This window comes from Oncorhynchus kisutch, unplaced genomic scaffold (genome assembly GCF_002021735.2).
Source record: "Oncorhynchus kisutch isolate 150728-3 unplaced genomic scaffold, Okis_V2 scaffold1019, whole genome shotgun sequence".
Classification (NCBI taxonomy): domain Eukaryota; kingdom Metazoa; phylum Chordata; class Actinopteri; order Salmoniformes; family Salmonidae; genus Oncorhynchus; species Oncorhynchus kisutch.
The window spans coordinates 31,990-52,500 of NW_022262964.1; the positions used below are offsets into that span (position 1 = coordinate 31,990).

At 47.0% G+C, this 20,511-nt stretch overlaps 1 protein-coding gene across 2 annotated transcripts in view; it reads right to left on the reverse strand.

Annotated features, from left to right (window-relative positions):
- The window catches only part of LOC116364190 (receptor-type tyrosine-protein phosphatase O-like), an 87,888-nt gene that overhangs the window by 17,972 nt on the left and 49,405 nt on the right, over positions 1-20,511 (reverse strand). The window contains exons 13-17 of one of the 2 annotated variants that reach the window (XM_031817412.1): positions 14,198-14,233; positions 11,173-11,254; positions 10,964-11,054; positions 10,752-10,828; positions 9,269-9,526 (exon numbers count right to left, since the gene is read on the reverse strand). In XM_031817412.1, coding sequence (XP_031673272.1) covers positions 9,269-9,526; positions 10,752-10,828; positions 10,964-11,054; positions 11,173-11,254; positions 14,198-14,233 — 544 coding nt within the window. The remainder of the gene's footprint in view (positions 1-9,268; positions 9,527-10,751; positions 10,829-10,963; positions 11,055-11,172; positions 11,255-14,197; positions 14,234-20,511) is intronic. The other variant, XM_031817413.1, reaches the window with a different exon arrangement.

Sequence of the window (20,511 nt, forward strand, 5' to 3'; positions counted from 1 at the left end):
GTGTGATACTAACCTTATAGGCCTATGGGCTAGGCTACATGAGGTGTGGTACTAACCTTATAGGACTATGGGCTAGGCTACATGAGGTGTGATACTAACCTTATAGGCCTATGGGCTAGGCTACATGAGGTGTGATACTAACCTTATAGGACTATGGACTAGACTACATGAGGTGTGATACTAACCTTATAGGCCTATGGGCTAGACTACATGAGGTGTGATACTAACCTTATAGGACTATGGACTAGACTACATGAGGTGTGATACTAACCTTATAGGACTATGGGCTAGACTACATGAGGTGTGGTACTAACCTTATAGGACTATGGGTTAGACTACATGAGGTGTGATACTAACCTATAGGACTATGGGCTAGGCTACATGAGGTGTGATACTAACCTTATAGGACTATGGGCTAGGCTACATGAGGTGTGATACTAACCTTATAGGCCTATGGGCTACATGAGGTGTGGTACTAACCTTATAGGACTATGGGCTAGACTACATGAGGTGTGATACTAACCTTATAGGCCTATGGGCTAGGCTACATGAGGTGTGATACTAACCTTATAGGACTATGGGCTAGGCTACATGAGGTGTGATACTAACCTTATAGGACTATGGGCTACATGAGGTGTGATACTAACCTTATAGGACTATGGGCTAGGCTACATGAGGTGTGATACTAACCTTATAGGACTATGGGCTACATGAGGTGTGATACTAACCTTATAGGACTATGGACTAGACTACATGAGGTGTGATACTAACCTTATAGGACTATGGGCTACATGAGGTGTGATACTAACCTTATAGGACTATGGGCTAGGCTACATGAGGTGTGATACTAACCTTATAGGACTATGGGCTAGGCTACATGAGGTGTGATACTAACCTTATAGGCCTATGGGCTAGGCTACATGAGGTGTGATACTAACCTTATAGGACTATGGACTAGACTACATGAGGTGTGATACTAACCTTATAGGACTATGGGCTAGACTACATGAGGTGTGATACTAACCTTATAGGACTATGGGCTAGACTACATGAGGTGTGATACTAACCTTATAGGACTATGGGCTAGGCTACATGAGGTGTGATACTAACCTTATAGGCCTATGGGCTAGGCTACATGAGGTGTGATACTAACCTTATAGGACTATGGGCTAGGCTACATGAGGTGTGATACTAACCTTATAGGCCTATGGGCTAGACTACATGAGGTGTGGTACTAACCTTATAGGACTATGGGCTAGACTACATGAGGTGTGATACTAACCTATAGGACTATGGACTAGACTACATGAGGTGTGATACTAACCTTATAGGACTATGGGCTAGGCTACATGAGGTGTGATACTAACCTTATAGGCCTATGGGCTAGACTACATGAGGTGTGGTACTAACCTTATAGGACTATGGGCTAGGCTACATGAGGTGTGATACTAACCTTATAGGCCTATGGGCTACATGAGGTGTGATACTAACCTTATAGGTCTATGGGCTAGACTACATGAGGTGTGATACTAACCTATAGGACTATGGACTAGACTACATGAGGTGTGATACTAACCTTATAGGACTATGGACTAGACTACATGAGGTGTGATACTAACCTTATAGGACTATGGACTAGACTACATGAGGTGTGATACTAACCTTATAGGACTATGGGCTAGGCTACATGAGGTGTGATACTAACCTTATAGGACTATGGGCTACATGAGGTGTGATACTAACCTTATAGGACTATGGGCTAGGCTACATGAGGTGTGATACTAACCTTATAGGCCTATGGGCTAGGCTACATGAGGTGTGATACTAACCTTATAGGACTATGGGCTAGGCTACATGAGGTGTGATACTAACCTTATAGGACTATGGGCTAGACTACATGAGGTGTGGTACTAACCTTATAGGTCTATGGGCTAGACTACATGAGGTGTGATACTAACCTTATAGGACTATGGACTAGACTACATGAGGTGTGATACTAACCTATAGGACTATGGGCTAGGCTACATGAGGTGTGATACTAACCTTATAGGACTATGGACTAGACTACATGAGGTGTGATACTAACCTTATAGGACTATGGGCTAGGCTACATGAGGTGTGGTACTAACCTTATAGGACTATGGACTAGACTACATGAGGTGTGATACTAACCTTATAGGACTATGGGCTAGACTACATGAGGTGTGATACTAACCTTATAGGACTATGGGCTAGGCTACATGAGGTGTGATACTAACCTTATAGGACTATGGGCTAGACTACATGAGGTGTGATACTAACCTTATAGGACTATGGGCTACATGAGGTGTGATACTAACCTTATAGGACTATGGGCTAGGCTACATGAGGTGTGATACTAACCTTATAGGACTATGGACTAGACTACATGAGGTGTGATACTAACCTTATAGGACTATGGGCTAGACTACATGAGGTGTGATACTATCCTTATAGGACTATGGGCTAGGCTACATGAGGTGTGATACTAACCTTATAGGACTATGGGCTAGGCTACATGAGGTGTGATACTAACCTTATAGGACTATGGACTACATGAGGTGTGGTACTAACCTTATAGGACTATGGGTTAGACTACATGAGGTGTGATACTAACCTTATAGGACTATGGGCTAGGCTACATGAGGTGTGATACTAACCTATAGGACTATGGGCTAGGCTACATGAGGTGTGATACTAACCTTATAGGACTATGGGCTAGACTACATGAGGTGTGGTACTAACCTTATAGGACTATGGGCTAGGCTACATGAGGTGTGATACTAACCTTATAGGACTATGGACTAGACTACATGAGGTGTGATACTAACCTATAGGACTATGGGCTAGACTACATGAGGTGTGATACTAACCTATAGGACTATGGGCTAGGCTACATGAGGTGTGATACTAACCTTATAGGCCTATGGGCTAGACTACATGAGGTGTGATACTAACCTTATAGGACTATGGACTACATGAGGTGTGATACTAACCTTATAGGACTATGGGCTAGACTACATGAGGTGTGATACTAACCTTATAGGACTATGGGCTACATGAGGTGTGATACTAACCTTATAGGCCTATGGGCTAGGCTACATGAGGTGTGATACTAACCTTATAGGACTGTGGACTAGGCTACATGAGGTGTGATACTAACCTTATAGGCCTATGGGCTAGGCTACATGAGGTGTGATACTAACCTTATAGGACTATGGGCTAGGCTACATGAGGTGTGATACTAACCTTATAGGACTATGGGCTAGGCTACATGAGGTGTGATACTAACCTTATAGGACTATGGGCTAGGCTACATGAGGTGTGATACTAACCTTATAGGACTATGGGCTAGGCTACATGAGGTGTGATACTAACCTTATAGGACTATGGGCTAGGCTACATGAGGTGTGATACTAACCTTATAGGACTATGGGCTAGGCTACATGAGGTGTGATACTAACCTTATAGGACTATGGACTACATGAGGTGTGGTACTAACCTTATAGGACTATGGGTTAGACTACATGAGGTGTGATACTAACCTTATAGGACTATGGGCTAGGCTACATGAGGTGTGATACTAACCTATAGGACTATGGGCTAGGCTACATGAGGTGTGATACTAACCTTATAGGACTATGGGCTAGGCTACATGAGGTGTGGTACTAACCTTATAGGACTATGGGCTAGGCTACATGAGGTGTGATACTAACCTTATAGGACTATGGACTAGACTACATGAGGTGTGATACTAACCTATAGGACTATGGGCTAGACTACATGAGGTGTGATACTAACCTATAGGACTATGGGCTAGGCTACATGAGGTGTGATACTAACCTTATAGGCCTATGGGCTAGACTACATGAGGTGTGATACTAACCTTATAGGACTATGGACTACATGAGGTGTGATACTAACCTTATAGGACTATGGGCTAGACTACATGAGGTGTGATACTAACCTTATAGGACTATGGGCTACATGAGGTGTGATACTAACCTTATAGGCCTATGGGCTAGGCTACATGAGGTGTGATACTAACCTTATAGGACTGTGGACTAGGCTACATGAGGTGTGATACTAACCTTATAGGCCTATGGGCTAGGCTACATGAGGTGTGATACTAACCTTATAGGACTATGGGCTAGGCTACATGAGGTGTGATACTAACCTTATAGGACTATGGGCTAGGCTACATGAGGTGTGATACTAACCTTATAGGACTATGGGCTAGACTACATGAGGTGTGATACTAACCTTATAGGACTATGGGCTAGACTACATGAGGTGTGATACTAACCTTATAGGACTATGGGCTACATGAGGTGTGATACTAACCTTATAGGACTATGGGCTAGGCTACATGAGGTGTGATACTAACCTTATAGGACTATGGGCTAGGCTACATGAGGTGTGATACTAACCTTATAGGCCTATGGGCTAGGCTACATGAGGTGTGATACTAACCTTATAGGACTATGGACTAGACTACATGAGGTGTGATACTAACCTTATAGGACTATGGGCTAGACTACATGAGGTGTGATACTAACCTTATAGGACTATGGGCTAGACTACATGAGGTGTGATACTAACCTTATAGGACTATGGGCTAGGCTACATGAGGTGTGATACTAACCTTATAGGCCTATGGGCTAGACTACATGAGGTGTGGTACTAACCTTATAGGACTATGGGCTAGACTACATGAGGTGTGATACTAACCTATAGGACTATGGACTAGACTACATGAGGTGTGATACTAACCTTATAGGACTATGGCTAGGCTACATGAGGTGTGATACTAACCTTATAGGCCTATGGGCTAGACTACATGAGGTGTGGTACTAACCTTATAGGACTATGGGCTAGGCTACATGAGGTGTGATACTAACCTTATAGGCCTATGGGCTAGGCTACATGAGGTGTGGTACTAACCTTATAGGACTATGGGCTAGGCTACATGAGGTGTGATACTAACCTTATAGGACTATGGGCTAGGCTACATGAGGTGTGATACTAACCTTATAGGACTATGGGCTAGGCTACATGAGGTGTGATACTAACCTTATAGGCCTATGGGCTAGGCTATATGAGGTGTGATACTAACCTTATAGGACTATGGGCTAGGCTACATGAGGTGTGATACTAACCTTATAGGTCTATGGGTTAGACTACATGAGGTGTGATACTAACCTATAGGACTATGGACTAGGCTACATGAGGTGTGATACTAACCTTATAGGTATATGGGTTAGACTACATGAGGTGTGATACTAACCTATAGGACTATGGACTAGGCTACATGAGGTGTGATACTAACCTTATAGGACTATGGGCTAGGCTACATGAGGTGTGATACTAACCTTATAGGACTATGGGCTAGACTACATGAGGTGTGGTACTAACCTTATAGGTCTATGGGCTAGACTACATGAGGTGTGATACTAACCTTATAGGACTATGGACTAGACTACATGAGGTGTGATACTAACCTATAGGACTATGGGCTAGGCTACATGAGGTGTGATACTAACCTTATAGGACTATGGACTAGACTACATGAGGTGTGATACTAACCTTATAGGACTATGGGCTACATGAGGTGTGATACTAACCTTATAGGACTATGGACTAGACTACATGAGGTGTGATACTAACCTTATAGGACTATGGGCTAGACTACATGAGGTGTGATACTAACCTTATAGGACTATGGGCTAGGCTACATGAGGTGTGGTACTAACCTTATAGGACTATGGACTAGACTACATGAGGTGTGATACTAACCTTATAGGACTATGGGCTAGGCTACATGAGGTGTGATACTAACCTTATAGGACTATGGGCTAGACTACATGAGGTGTGATACTAACCTTATAGGACTATGGGCTAGGCTACATGAGGTGTGATACTAACCTTATAGGACTATGGACTAGACTACATGAGGTGTGATACTAACCTTATAGGACTATGGGCTAGACTACATGAGGTGTGATACTATCCTTATAGGACTATGGGCTAGGCTACATGAGGTGTGATACTAACCTTATAGGACTATGGACTAGACTACATGAGGTGTGATACTAACCTTATAGGACTATGGGCTAGGCTACATGAGGTGTGATACTAACCTTATAGGACTATGGACTAGACTACATGAGGTGTGATACTAACCTATAGGACTATGGGCTAGACTACATGAGGTGTGATACTAACCTATAGGACTATGGGCTAGGCTACATGAGGTGTGATACTAACCTTATAGGCCTATGGACTACATGAGGTGTGATACTAACCTTATAGGACTATGGGCTAGACTACATGAGGTGTGATACTAACCTTATAGGACTATGGGCTAGACTACATGAGGTGTGATACTAACCTTATAGGACTATGGGCTACATGAGGTGTGATACTAACCTTATAGGCCTATGGGCTAGGCTACATGAGGTGTGATACTAACCTTATAGGACTGTGGACTAGGCTACATGAGGTGTGATACTAACCTTATAGGCCTATGGGCTAGGCTACATGAGGTGTGATACTAACCTTATAGGACTATGGGCTAGGCTACATGAGGTGTGATACTAACCTTATAGGACTATGGGCTAGGCTACATGAGGTGTGATACTAACCTTATAGGACTATGGGCTAGACTACATGAGGTGTGATACTAACCTTATAGGACTATGGGCTAGACTACATGAGGTGTGATACTAACCTTATAGGACTATGGGCTACATGAGGTGTGATACTAACCTTATAGGACTATGGGCTAGGCTACATGAGGTGTGATACTAACCTTATAGGACTATGGGCTACATGAGGTGTGATACTAACCTTATAGGACTATGGGCTAGGCTACATGAGGTGTGATACTAACCTTATAGGACTATGGGCTAGACTACATGAGGTGTGGTACTAACCTTATAGGACTATGGACTAGACTACATGAGGTGTGGTACTAACCTTATAGGACTATGGGCTAGACTACATGAGGTGTGATACTAACCTTATAGGACTATGGGCTACATGAGGTGTGATACTAACCTTATAGGACTATGGGCTAGGCTACATGAGGTGTGATACTAACCTTATAGGACTATGGGCTACATGAGGTGTGATACTAACCTTATAGGACTATGGGCTAGGCTACATGAGGTGTGATACTAACCTTATAGGACTATGGGCTACATGAGGTGTGATACTAACCTTATAGGACTATGGGCTAGGCTACATGAGGTGTGATACTAACCTTATAGGACTATGGGCTAGACTACATGAGGTGTGATACTAACCTTATAGGACTATGGGCTACATGAGGTGTGATACTAACCTTATAGGACTATGGGCTAGGCTACATGAGGTGTGATACTAACCTTATAGGACTATGGGCTACATGAGGTGTGATACTAACCTTATAGGACTATGGGCTAGGCTACATGAGGTGTGATACTAACCTTATAGGACTATGGGCTAGACTACATGAGGTGTGGTACTAACCTTATAGGACTATGGACTAGACTACATGAGGTGTGGTACTAACCTTATAGGACTATGGGCTAGACTACATGAGGTGTGGTACTAACCTTATAGGACTATGGGCTAGACTACATGAGGTGTGATACTAACCTTATAGGACTATGGGCTAGGCTACATGAGGTGTGGTACTAACCTTATAGGACCATGGGCTACATGAGGTGTGGTACTAACCTTATAGGACTATGGGCTAGACTACATGAGGTGTGGTACTAACCTTATAGGACTATGGGCTAGACTACATGAGGTGTGGTACTAACCTTATAGGACTATGGACTAGGCTACATGAGGTGTGATACTAACCTTATAGGACTATGGGCTAGGCTACATGAGGTGTGGTACTAACCTTATAGGACTATGGGCTACATGAGGTGTGGTACTAACCTTATAGGACTATGGGCTAGACTACATGAGGTGTGGTACTAACCTTATAGGACTATGGGCTAGGCTACATGAGGTGTGGTACTAACCTTATAGGACTATGGGCTACATGAGGTGTGGTACTAACCTTATAGGACTATGGGCTAGACTACATGAGGTGTGGTACTAACCTTATAGGACTATGGGCTAGACTACATGAGGTGTGATACTAACCTTATAGGACTATGGGCTAGACTACATGAGGTGTGGTACTAACCTTATAGGACTATGGGCTAGACTACATGAGGTGTGATACTAACCTTATAGGACTATGGACTAGACTACATGAGGTGTGATACTAACCTTATAGGCCTATGGGCTACATGAGGTGTGGTACTAACCTTATAGGACTATGGACTAGGCTACATGAGGTGTGATACTAACCTTATAGGACTATGGGCTAGACTACATGAGGTGTGATACTAACCTTATAGGACTATGGGCTAGACTACATGAGGTGTGATACTAACCTTATAGGACTATGGACTAGACTACATGAGGTGTGGTACTAACCTTATAGGACTATGGACTAGGCTACATGAGGTGTGATACTAACCTTATAGGACTATGGGCTAGACTACATGAGGTGTGATACTAACCTTATAGGACTATGGGCTACATGAGGTGTGATACTAACCTTATAGGACTATGGACTAGACTACATGAGGTGTGATACTAACCTTATAGGACTATGGACTAGACTACATGAGGTGTGATACTAACCTTATAGGACTATGGACTAGACTACATGAGGTGTGATACTAACCTTATAGGACTATGGGCTACATGAGGTGTGATACTAACCTTATAGGCCTATGGGCTAGACTACATGAGGTGTGGTACTAACCTTATAGGACTATGGGCTAGACTACATGAGGTGTGGTACTAACCTTATAGGACTATGGGCTAGGCTACATGAGGTGTGATACTAACCTTATAGGACTATGGACTAGACTACATGAGGTGTGGTACTAACCTTATAGGACTATGGGTTAGACTACATGAGGTGTGATACTAACCTTATAGGACTATGGGCTACATGAGGTGTGATACTAACCTTATAGGACTATGGGCTACATGAGGTGTGATACTAACCTTATTAAAACATAATATTGTCACCCATCAGACTATTCTGGTTTTAATCTGGTCTTTATATATACCAAATAATATCTGTTCAGTGTAAATTGTTTAAAGTAGTTCTCGTGCAACTGGAGTTGTTTGGTTTGTTAAACTTTGAAATCAGTGTTGTTTGTTTGTCATGTGATGCTGTAGATCCACTCACATATCCCAGTCTGAAGTTCCTTATGGTCCACTCTGGTGATTCTGACTCCGACAGCATCTCAACACTGATCTCTCCGTAGGTCACCGGCTCATCTGTGAATGGCCAGTAGTGGTCACACTTCACCCTGCGTCTCTCGTTACACTGCGTCAGCATCACAATGATGTGGCTCTTCTGCTGCAGGATCATGTTCCAGAAGTCGTTCCTCGTCTCAGGCAGGGGACCCTGGGTAGCGATGTACTCTCTGGGTGATTTATAACCCTGGAGGGGGAGACAACCAGGGTTATGGTTACTGTTCAGGTTCAGGTCTCAGGCAGAGGGCCCTGGGTGGTGATTTATAACCCTGTAGAGAGAGAAAACCAGGGTTATGGTTACTGTTGAGGTTCAGGTCTCAGGCAGAGGGCCCTGGGTGATGATTTATAACCCTATAGAGGGAGAAAACCAGGGCTATGGTTACTGTTGAGGTTCAGGTCTCAGGCAGAGGGCCCTGGGTGGTGATTTATAACCCTATAGAGGGAGAAAACCAGGGTTATGGTTACTGTTGAGGTTCAGGTCTCAGGCAGAGGGCCCTGGGTGATGATTTATAACCCTATAGAGGGAGAAAACCAGGGTTATGGTTACTGTTGAGGTTCAGGTCTCAGGCAGAGGGCCCTGGGTGGTGATGTATAACCCTATAGAGGGAGAAAACCAGGGTTATGGTTACTGTTGAGGTTCAGGTCTCAGGCAGAGGGCCCTGGGTGGTGATTTATAACCCTGTAGAGAGAGAAAACCAGGGTTATGGTTACTGTTGAGGTTCAGGTCTCAGGCAGAGGACCCTGGGTGGTGATTTATAACCCTATAGAGGGAGAAAACCAGGGTTATGGTTACTGTTCAGGTTCAGGTCTCAGGCAGAGGGCCCTGGGTGGTGATTTATAACTGGTATGTAGTTGGTCTGTACTGGAACTTACTGGTATGTAGTTGGTATGCACTGGTACTAACTGGTATGTAGTTGGTATATACTGGTATGTAGATGGTATGTACTGGTACTAACTGGTATGTAGTTGTTAGGTACTGGTATGTAGATGATATGTACTGGTACTAACTGGTATGTAGTTGGTATGTACTGGTACTAACTGGTATGTAGATGGCATGTACTGGTACTAACTGGTATGTAGTTGGTATGTACTGGTACTAACTGGTATGTAGTTGGTATGTACTGCTACTAACTGGTATGTAGTTGGTAGGTACTGGTATGTAGATGATATGTACTGGTACTAACTGGTATGTAGTAATTATATACTGGTATGTAGATGGTATGTACTGGTACTAACTGGTATGTAGTTGGTGTGTACTGGTACAAACTGGTATGTATATGGTGTGTAGTGGTATGTAGTTGGTATGTACTGGTACTAACTGGTATGTAGCTGGTGTGTAGTGGTACTAACTGGTATGTAGATGGTATGTACTGGTACTAACTGGTATGTAGTTGGTATGTACTGGTACTTACTGGTATGTAGTTGGCGTTGATGTAGTCTGATCCCTCATCGTTATGTAAATAGATCACCTTCACTCTGCTGAAGTCATCTGGGGAAAGTCATGGTTCTATTCAGTACTCATCAGTGATCTGTTTCCTGTCTGTTCCTACAGATAAACTACCATGTTAAAGCATACTGTTATATATGGCTTAGTGTCTGCTACTGTTTCCTGTCGGTCACTCACACGGCAGGATGTTGGTGTAGCGGTTCTTGGGTCTGTTGATAGGCAGGTCTGCTGCATCATGGGCAAGATCCAGACCTACGCTCTTCAGCTCCTACAACATGACAGACATATGACAGACACATGACAGACACATGACAGGCCATGAGCGACGACTCAAACACAATATCTAATCCAGCTTTAACATGATCATTAGGTCATCAGAATACTACCTCAAACTGCAGAGAGAACTTGTAGGCGGAGTCTTTGCTCATGTCTTTGAGGTACGCATCAAAGTCATCCATCTGGACAGGGCTGAAACACAACACACAGAACAGTCATCCGTCTGGACAGGGCTGAAACACAACACACAGAACAGTCATCCGTCTGGACAGGGCTGAAACACAACACACAGAACAGTCATCCAGCTGGACAGGGCAGAAACACAACAGTCATCCATCTGGACAGGGCTGAAACACAACACACGGAACAGTCATCCAGCTGGACAGGGCCGAAACACAACACACAAAACAGTCATCCATCTGGACAGGGCTGAAACACAACACACAGAACAGTCATCCATCTGGACAGGGCTGAAACACAACAGTCATCCATCTGGACAGGGCTGAAACACAACAGTCATCCATCTGGACCGGGCTGAAACACAACACACAGAACAGTCATCCAGCTGGACAGGGCTGAAACACAACACACAGAACAGTCATCCATCTGGACAGGGCTGAAACACAACAGTCATCCAGCTGGACAGGGCTGAAACACAACAGTCATCCGTCTGGACAGGGCTGAAACACAACACACAGAACAGTCATCCAGCTGGACAGGGCTGAAACACAACACATGGAACAGTCATCCATCTGGACAGGGCTGAAACACAACACACAGAACAGTCATCCAGCTGGACAGGGCTGAAACACAACAGTCATCCATCTGGACAGGGCTGAAACACAACACACGGAACAGTCATCCAGCTGGACAGGGCCGAAACACAACACACAGAACAGTCATCCATCTGGACAGGGCTGAAACACAACAGTCATCCAGCTGGACAGGGCTGAAACACAAACACAACAGTCATCCAGCTGGACAGGGCTGAAACACAACAGCCATCCATCTGGACAGGGCTGAAACACAACAGTCATCCATCTGGACAGGGCTGAAACACAACAGTCATCCATCTGGACAGGGCTGAAACACAACACACGGAACAGTCATCCAGCTGGACAGGGCCGAAACACAACACACAGAACAGTCATCCATCTGGACAGGGCTGAAACACAACAGTCATCCAGCTGGACAGGGCTGAAACACAAACACAACAGTCATCCAGCTGGACAGGGCTGAAACACAACAGTCATCCATCTGGACAGGGCTGAAACACAACAGTCATCCATCTGGACAGGGCTGAAACACAACAGTCATCCATCTGGACAGGGCTGAAACACAACACACAGAACAGTCATCCATCTGGGACAGGGCTGAAACACAACAGTCATCCAGCTGGACAGGGCTGAAACACAACACACAGAACAGTCATCCAGCTGGACAGGGCTGAAACACAACAGTCATCCAGCTGGACAGGGCTGAAACACAACAGTCATCCATCTGGACAGGGCTGAAACACAACAGTCATCCAGCTGGACAGGGCTGAAACACAACACACAGAACAGTCATCCAGCTGGACAGGGCTGAAACACAACAGTCATCCAGCTGGACAGGGCTGAAACACAACAGTCATCCATCTGGACAGGGCTGAAACACAACACACAGAACAGTGCGCATTGGTCCGATATTTCCTACTCCTCCTCAGAAGAGGAGGAGAATTGTTACAACACCTCACACACAGATTAACACACATTAACACACACACACACATAATTAACACATTTCACACACACCCAGATTAACACACACACATGTTAACACATTTCACACACACACAGATTAACACACATCACACACCCAGATTAACACACACGGATTAACACAGTTCACACACACACAGATTAACACACTCACACACAGATTAACACAGTTCACACACACACACACACAGATTAACACAGTTCACACACAGATTAACACAGTTCACACTCACACACAGATTAACACAGTTCACACACAGATGGTTTCCTCCCAAGCACATAGTGCAACAGACACACAGATGGTTTCCTCCCAAGCACATAGTGCAACAGACACACAGATGGTTTCCTCCCAAGCACATAGTGCAGCAGACACACAGATGGTTTCCTCCCAAGCACATAGTGCAACAGACACACAGATGGTTTCCTCCCAAGCACATAGTGCAGCAGACACACAGATGGTTTCCTCCCAAGCACATAGTGCAGCAGACACACAGATGGTTTCCTCCCAAGCACATAGTGCAACAGACACACAGATGGTTTCCTCCCAAGCACATGGTGCAACAGACACACAGATGGTTTCCTCCCAAGCACATAGTGCAGCAGACACACAGATGGTTTCCTCCCAAGCACATAGTGCAGCAGACACACAGATGGTTTCCTCCCAAGCACATAGTGCAACAGACACACAGATGGTTTCCTCCCAAGCACATAGTGCAGCAGACACACAGATGGTTTCCTCCCAAGCAGCAGACACACAGATGGTTTCCTCCCAAGCACATAGTGCAGCAGACACACAGATGGTTTCCTCCCAAGCACATAGTGCAGCAGACACACAGATGGTTTCCTCCCAAGCACATAGTGCAACAGACACACAGATGGTTTCCTCCCAAGCACATAGTGCAGCAGACACACAGATGGTTTCCTCCCAAGCACATAGTGCAGCAGACACACAGATGGTTTCCTCCCAAGCAGCAGACACACAGATGGTTTCCTCCCAAGCACATAGTGCAGCAGACACACAGATGGTTTCCTCCCAAGCACATAGTGCAACAGACACACAGATGGTTTCCTCCCAAGCACATGGTGCAGCAGACACACAGATGGTTTCCTCCCAAGCACATAGTGCAGCAGACACACAGATGGTTTCCTCCCAAGCACATAGTGCAGCAGACACACAGATGGTTTCCTCCCAAGCACATAGTGCAGCAGACACACAGATGGTTTCCTCCCAAGCAGCAGACACACAGATGGTTTCCTCCCAAGCAGCAGACACACAGATGGTTTCCTCCCAAGCACATAGTGCAGCAGACACACAGATGGTTTCCTCCCAAGCACATAGTGCAACAGACACACAGCCCTTTCCTAGTAGTTTTACCTTGTTAGCTTCCGTTTCTTTAAAGCAGTCTTGCTCCTATAACACAGAGGGAAGAAATCCCTGATTCCACCATTTTATAATCAGACATTTAGTTCCCACCAGAAGTGATCCAACATCCAATCAAATCACTGATTGTTGTCATTCTAGACAATAGAGGATAACCTACAGAACAGCAACATGCTCAAGTGATGTCTGTCCCAAATCCCCAACTCATAGATGATACAAACACACTTGACCAGTCCGAGCTTCCTTATTCAACCCCCACTGGACCCACATCACCACCCAATGGGCAGACAGCAAGCTGACAGAGTGCAGACAGCAAGCAGACAGCAGGCTGACAGAGGGCAGACAGATAGCAGACAGCAAGCAGACAGAGTGCAGACAGCAGGGTGACAGTGGGCAGACAGAGTGCAGACAGCGGGCAGACAACGGGCAGACAGATAGCAGACAGCAAGCAGACAGCAGGCAGACAGAGTGCAGACAGCAGGCAGACAGCAGGGAGACAGTGGGCAGACAGAGTGCAGACAACGGGCAGACAGAGTGCAGACAGCATGCAGACAGATGGCAGACGGAGTGCAGACAGCAAGCAGACAGACTGCAGACAGTATGCAGACAGATGGCAGACGGAGTGCAGACATCAAGCAGACAGACCGCAGACAGAGGGCAGACAGCAAGCAGACAGCGGGGAGACATAGTGCAGACAGCAAGCAGACAGACTGCAGACAGAGGGCAGACAGCAAGCAGACAGCGGGCAGACATAGTGCAGACAGCAAGCAGACAGACTGCAGACAGCAAGCAGACAGACTGCAGACAGAGGGCAGACAGCAAGCAGACAGCGGGCAGACATAGTGCAGACAGCAAGCAGACAGACTGCAGACAGAAGGCAGACAGCAAGCAGACAGCGGGCAGACATAGTGCAGACAGCAAGCAGACAGAGTGCAGACAGCGAGCAGACAGACAGCAGACAGAGGGCAGACAGCAAGCAGACAGCGGGCAGACAGCAAGCAGACAGATGGCAGACAGAGGGCAGACAGCAAGCAGACAGATGGCAGACAGAGGGCAGACAGCAAGCAGACAGAGTGCAGACAGAGGGCAGACAGCAAGCAGGCAGCAAGCAGACAGAGTGCAGACAGAGGGCAGACAGAGGGCAGACAGCAAGCAGACAGCAAGCAGACAGAGGGCAGACAGCAAGCAGACAGAGGGCAGACAGAGGGCAGACAGCAAGCAGGCAGCAAGCAGACAGAGGGCAGACAGTAAGCAGACAGAGTGCAGACAGCAAGCAGACAGAGGGCAGACAGCAGGCAGACAGAGGGCAGACAGCAAGCAGGCAGCAAGCAGACAGAGGGCAGACAGCAAGCAGACAGAGGGCAGACAGAGGGCAGACAGAGGGCAGACAGAGAGCAGACAGAGTGCAGACAGAGGGCAGACAGCAGGCAGACAGAGAGCAGACAGAGTGCAGACAGCGTGCAGACAGGAAGGCCAAACTGTTGCTAGTATCATGCTACAGTATGTTAGTACGTTGCCATGCCATGTTATTGAAGAGTGTGTTTTATGTGAAGGACTGTTCCAACCACAGACAGAGGATTACTAGAAAGATCTCTGATCTGAACACACTCTGATCACCTCAGGATCCTGGGTCTCTTTTCTCCACCAGTTGATTGACAGTGGAAATGCAGATCATTTGTATGTGAAATGTCTGGCTACAGACTCCTTAAGTCACATCAATAAGAAAAGGGACCTTTCAGGTAGCTCGGTGTCTATGGTCAGAGGACAGCCTTTCTAACACAGGCCCCAGAACAGTTACTTACCAAGGAGGCAGAGAGGACAGCCTTTCTAACACAGGCCCCAGAACAGTTACTTACCAAGGAGGCAGAGAGGACAGCCTTTCTAACACAGGCCCCAGAACAGTTACTTACCAAGGAGGCAGAGAGGACAGCCTTTCTAACACAGGCCCCAGAACAGTTACTTACCAAGGAGGCAGAGAGGACAGCCTTTCTAACACAGGCCCCAGAACAGTTACTTACTAAGGAGTCAGAGGGGACAGCCTTTCTAACACAGGCCCCAGAACAGTTACTTACCAAGGAGGCAGAGAGGACAGCCTTTCTAACACAGGCCCCAGCACAGTTACTTACTAAGGAGTCAGAGGGGACAGCCTTTCTAACACAGGCCCCAGCACAGTTACTTACTAAGGAGTCAGAGGGGACAGCCTTTCTAACACAGGCCCCAGAACAGTTACTTACTAAGGAGTCAGAGGGGACAGCCTTTCTAACACAGGCCCCAGAACAGTTACTTACCAAGGAGTCAGAGGGGACAGCCTTTCTAACACAGGCCCCAGAACAGTTACTTACTAAGGAGGCAGAGAGGACAGCCTTTCTAACACAGGCCCCAGAACAGTTACTTACTAAGGAGTCAGAGGGGACAGCCTTTCTAACACAGGCCCCAGAACAGTTACTTACCAAGGAGTCAGAGGGGACAGCCTTTCTAACACAGGCCCCAGAACAGTTACTTACCAAGGAGGCAGAGAGGACAGCCTTTCTAACACAGGCCCCAGAACAGTTACTTACCAAGGAGGCAGAGAGGAGCCTTTCTAACACAGGCCCCAGAACAGTTACTTACCAAGGAGGCAGAGAGGACAGCCTTTCTAACACAGGCCCCAGAACAGTTACTTACCAAGGAGGCAGAGAGGACAGCCTTTCTAACACAGGCCCCAGAACAGTTACTTACCAAGGAGGCAGAGAGGACAGCCTTTCTAACACAGGCCCCAGAACAGTTACTTACCAAGGAGGCAGAGAGGACAGCCTTTCTAACACAGGCCCCAGAACAGTTACTTACCAAGGAGGCAGAGAGGACAGCCTTTCTAACACAGGCCCCAGAACAGTTACTTACCAAGGAGGCAGAGAGGACAGCCTTTCTAACACAGGCCCCAGAACAGTTACTTACCAAGGAGGCAGAGAGGATAGCCTTTCTAACACAGGCCCCAGAACAGTTACTTACTAAGGAGTCAGAGGGGACAGCCTTTCTAACACAGGCCCCAGAACAGTTACTTACCAAGGAGGCAGAGAGGACAGCCTTTCTAACACAGGCCCCAGAACAGTTACTTACTAAGGAGGCAGAGAGGACAGCCTTTCTAACACAGGCCCCAGAACAGTTACTTACCAAGGAGGCAGAGAGGACAGCCTTTCTAACACAGGCCCCAGAACAGTTACTTACTAAGGAGGCAGAGAGGACAGCCTTTCTAACACAGGCCCCAGAACAGTTACTTACCAAGGAGGCAGAGAGGACAGCCTTTCTAACACAGGCCCCAGAACAGTTACTTACCAAGGAGGCAGAGAGGACAGCCTTTCTAACACAGGCCCCAGAACAGTTACTTACTAAGGAGTCAGAGGGGACAGCCTTTCTAACACAGGCCCCAGAACAGTTACTTACCAAGGAGGCAGAGAGGACAGCCTTTCTAACACAGGCCCCAGAACAGTTACTTACCAAGGAGGCAGAGGACAGCCTTTCTAACACAGGCCCCAGAACAGTTACTTACTAAGGAGGCAGAGAGGACAGCCTTTCTAACACAGGCCCCAGAACAGTTACTTACCAAGGAGGCAGAGAGGACAGCCTTTCTAACACAGGCCCCAGAACAGTTACTTACCAAGGAGGCAGAGAGGACAGCCTTTCTAACACAGGCCCCAGAACAGTTACTTACTAAGGAGTCAGAGAGGACAGCCTTTCTAACACAGGCCCCAGAACAGTTACTTACTAAGGAGGCAGAGAGGACAGCCTTTCTAACACAGGCCCCAGAACAGTTACTTACCAAGGAGGCAGAGAGGACAGCCTTTCTAACACAGGCCCCAGAACAGTTAATTACCAAGGAGGCAGAGAGGACAGCCTTTCTAACACAGGCCCCAGAACAGTTACTTACCAAGGAGTCAGAGGGGACAGCCTTTCTAACACAGGCCCCAGAACAGTTACTTACCAAGGAGGCAGAGAGGACAGCCTTTCTAACACAGGCCCCAGAACAGTTACTTACCAAGGAGTCAGAGGGGACAGCCTTTCTAACACAGGCCCCAGAACAGTTACTTACCAAGGAGGCAGAGAGGACAGCCTTTCTAACACAGGCCCCAGAACAGTTACTTACCAAGGAGTCAGAGAGGACAGCCTTTCTAACACAGGCCCCAGAACAGTTACTTACCAAGGAGGCAGAGAGGACAGCCTTTCTAACACAGGCCCCAGAACAGTTACTTACCAAGGAGGCAGAGAGGACAGCCTTTCTAACACAGGCCCCAGAACAGTTACTTACCAAGGAGGCAGAGAGGACAGCCTTTCTAACACAGGCCCCAGAACAGTTACTTACCAAGGAGGCAGAGAGGACAGCCTTTCTAACACAGGCCCCAGAACAGTTACTTACCAAGGAGGCAGAGAGGACAGCCTTTCTAACACAGGCCCCAGAACAGTTACTTACCAAGGAGGCAGAGAGGACAGCCTTTCTAACACAGGCCCCAGAACAGTTACTTACCAAGGAGGCAGAGAGGACAGCCTTTCTAACACAGGCCCCAGAACAGTTACTTACCAAGGAGGCAGAGGGGACAGCCTTTCTAACACAGGCCCCAGAACAGTTACTTACCAAGGAGGCAGAGAGGACAGCCTTTCTAACACAGGCCCCAGAACAGTTACTTACCAAGGAGGCAGAGAGGACAGCCTTTCTAACACAGGCCCCAGAACAGTTACTTACCAAGGAGTCAGAGGGGACAGCCTTTCTAACACAGGCCCCAGAACAGTTACTTACCAAGGAGGCAGAGAGGACAGCCTTTCTAACACAGGCCCCAGAACAGTTACTTACCAAGGAGTCAGAGGGACAGCCTTTCTAACACAGGCCCCAGAACAGTTACTTACCAAGGAGGCAGAGAGGACAGCCTTTCTAACACAGGCCCCAGAACAGTTACTTACCAAGGAGTCAGAGAGGACAGCCTTTCTAACACAGGCCCAGAACAGTTACTTACCAAGGAGGCAGAGAGGACAGCCTTTCTAACACAGGCCCCAGAACAGTTACTTACCAAGGAGGCAGAGAGGACAGCCTTTCTAACACAGGCCACAGAACAGTTACTTACCAAGGAGGCAGAGAGGACAGCCTTTCTAACACAGGCCCCAGAACAGTTACTTACCAAGGAGGCAGAGAGGACAGCCTTTCTAACACAGGCCCCAGAACAGTTACTTACCAAGGAGGCAGAGAGGACAGCCTTTCTAACACAGGCCCCAGAACAGTTACTTACCAAGGAGGCAGAGAGGACAGCCTTTCTAACACAGGCCCCCAGAACAGTTACTTACCAAGGAGGCAGAGAGGACAGCCTTTCTAACACAGGCCCCAGAACAGTTACTTACCAAGGAGGCAGAGGGACAGCCTTTCTAACACAGGCCCCAGAACAGTTACTTACCAAGGAGGCAGAGAGGACAGCCTTTCTAACACAGGCCCCAGAACAGTTACTTACCAAGGAGGCAGAGAGGACAGCCTTTCTAACACAGGCCCAGAACAGTTACTTACCAAGGAGGCAGACGAGGACAGCCTTTCTAACACAGGCCCCAGAACAGTTACTTACCTAAGGAGGCAGAGAGGACAGCCTTTCTAACACACAGGCCCCAGAACAGTTACTTACCAAGGAGGCAGAGAGGACAGCCTTTCTAACACAGGCCCCAGAACAGTTACTTACCAAGGAGGCAGAGAGGACAGCCTTTCTAACACAGGCCCCAGAACAGTTACTTACCAAGGAGGCAGAGAGGACAGCCTTTCTAACACAGGCCCCAGAACAGTTACTTACCAAGGAGGCAGAGAGGACAGCCTTTCTAAACACAGGCCCAGAACAGTTACTTACCAAGGAGGCAGAGAGGACAGCCTTTCTAACACAGGCCCCAGAACAGTTACTTACCAAGGAGGCAGAGAGGACAGCCTTTCTAACACAGGCCCCAGAACAGTTACTTACCAAGGAGGCAGAGAGGACAGCCTTTCTAACACAGGCCCCAGAACAGTTACTTACCAAGGAGGCAGAGAGGACAGCCTTTCTAACACAGGCCCCAGAACAGTTACTTACCAAGGAGGCAGAGAGGACAGCCTTTCTAACACAGGCCCCAGAACAGTTACTTACCAAGGAGGCAGAGAGGACAGCCTTTCTAACACAGGCCCCAGAACAGTTACTTACCAAGGAGGCAGAGAGGACAGCCTTTCTAACACAGGCCCCAGAACAGTTACTTACCAAGGAGGCAGAGGGGACAGCCTTTCTAACACAGGCCCCAGAACAGTTACTTACCAAGGAGGCAGAGAGGACAGCCTTTCT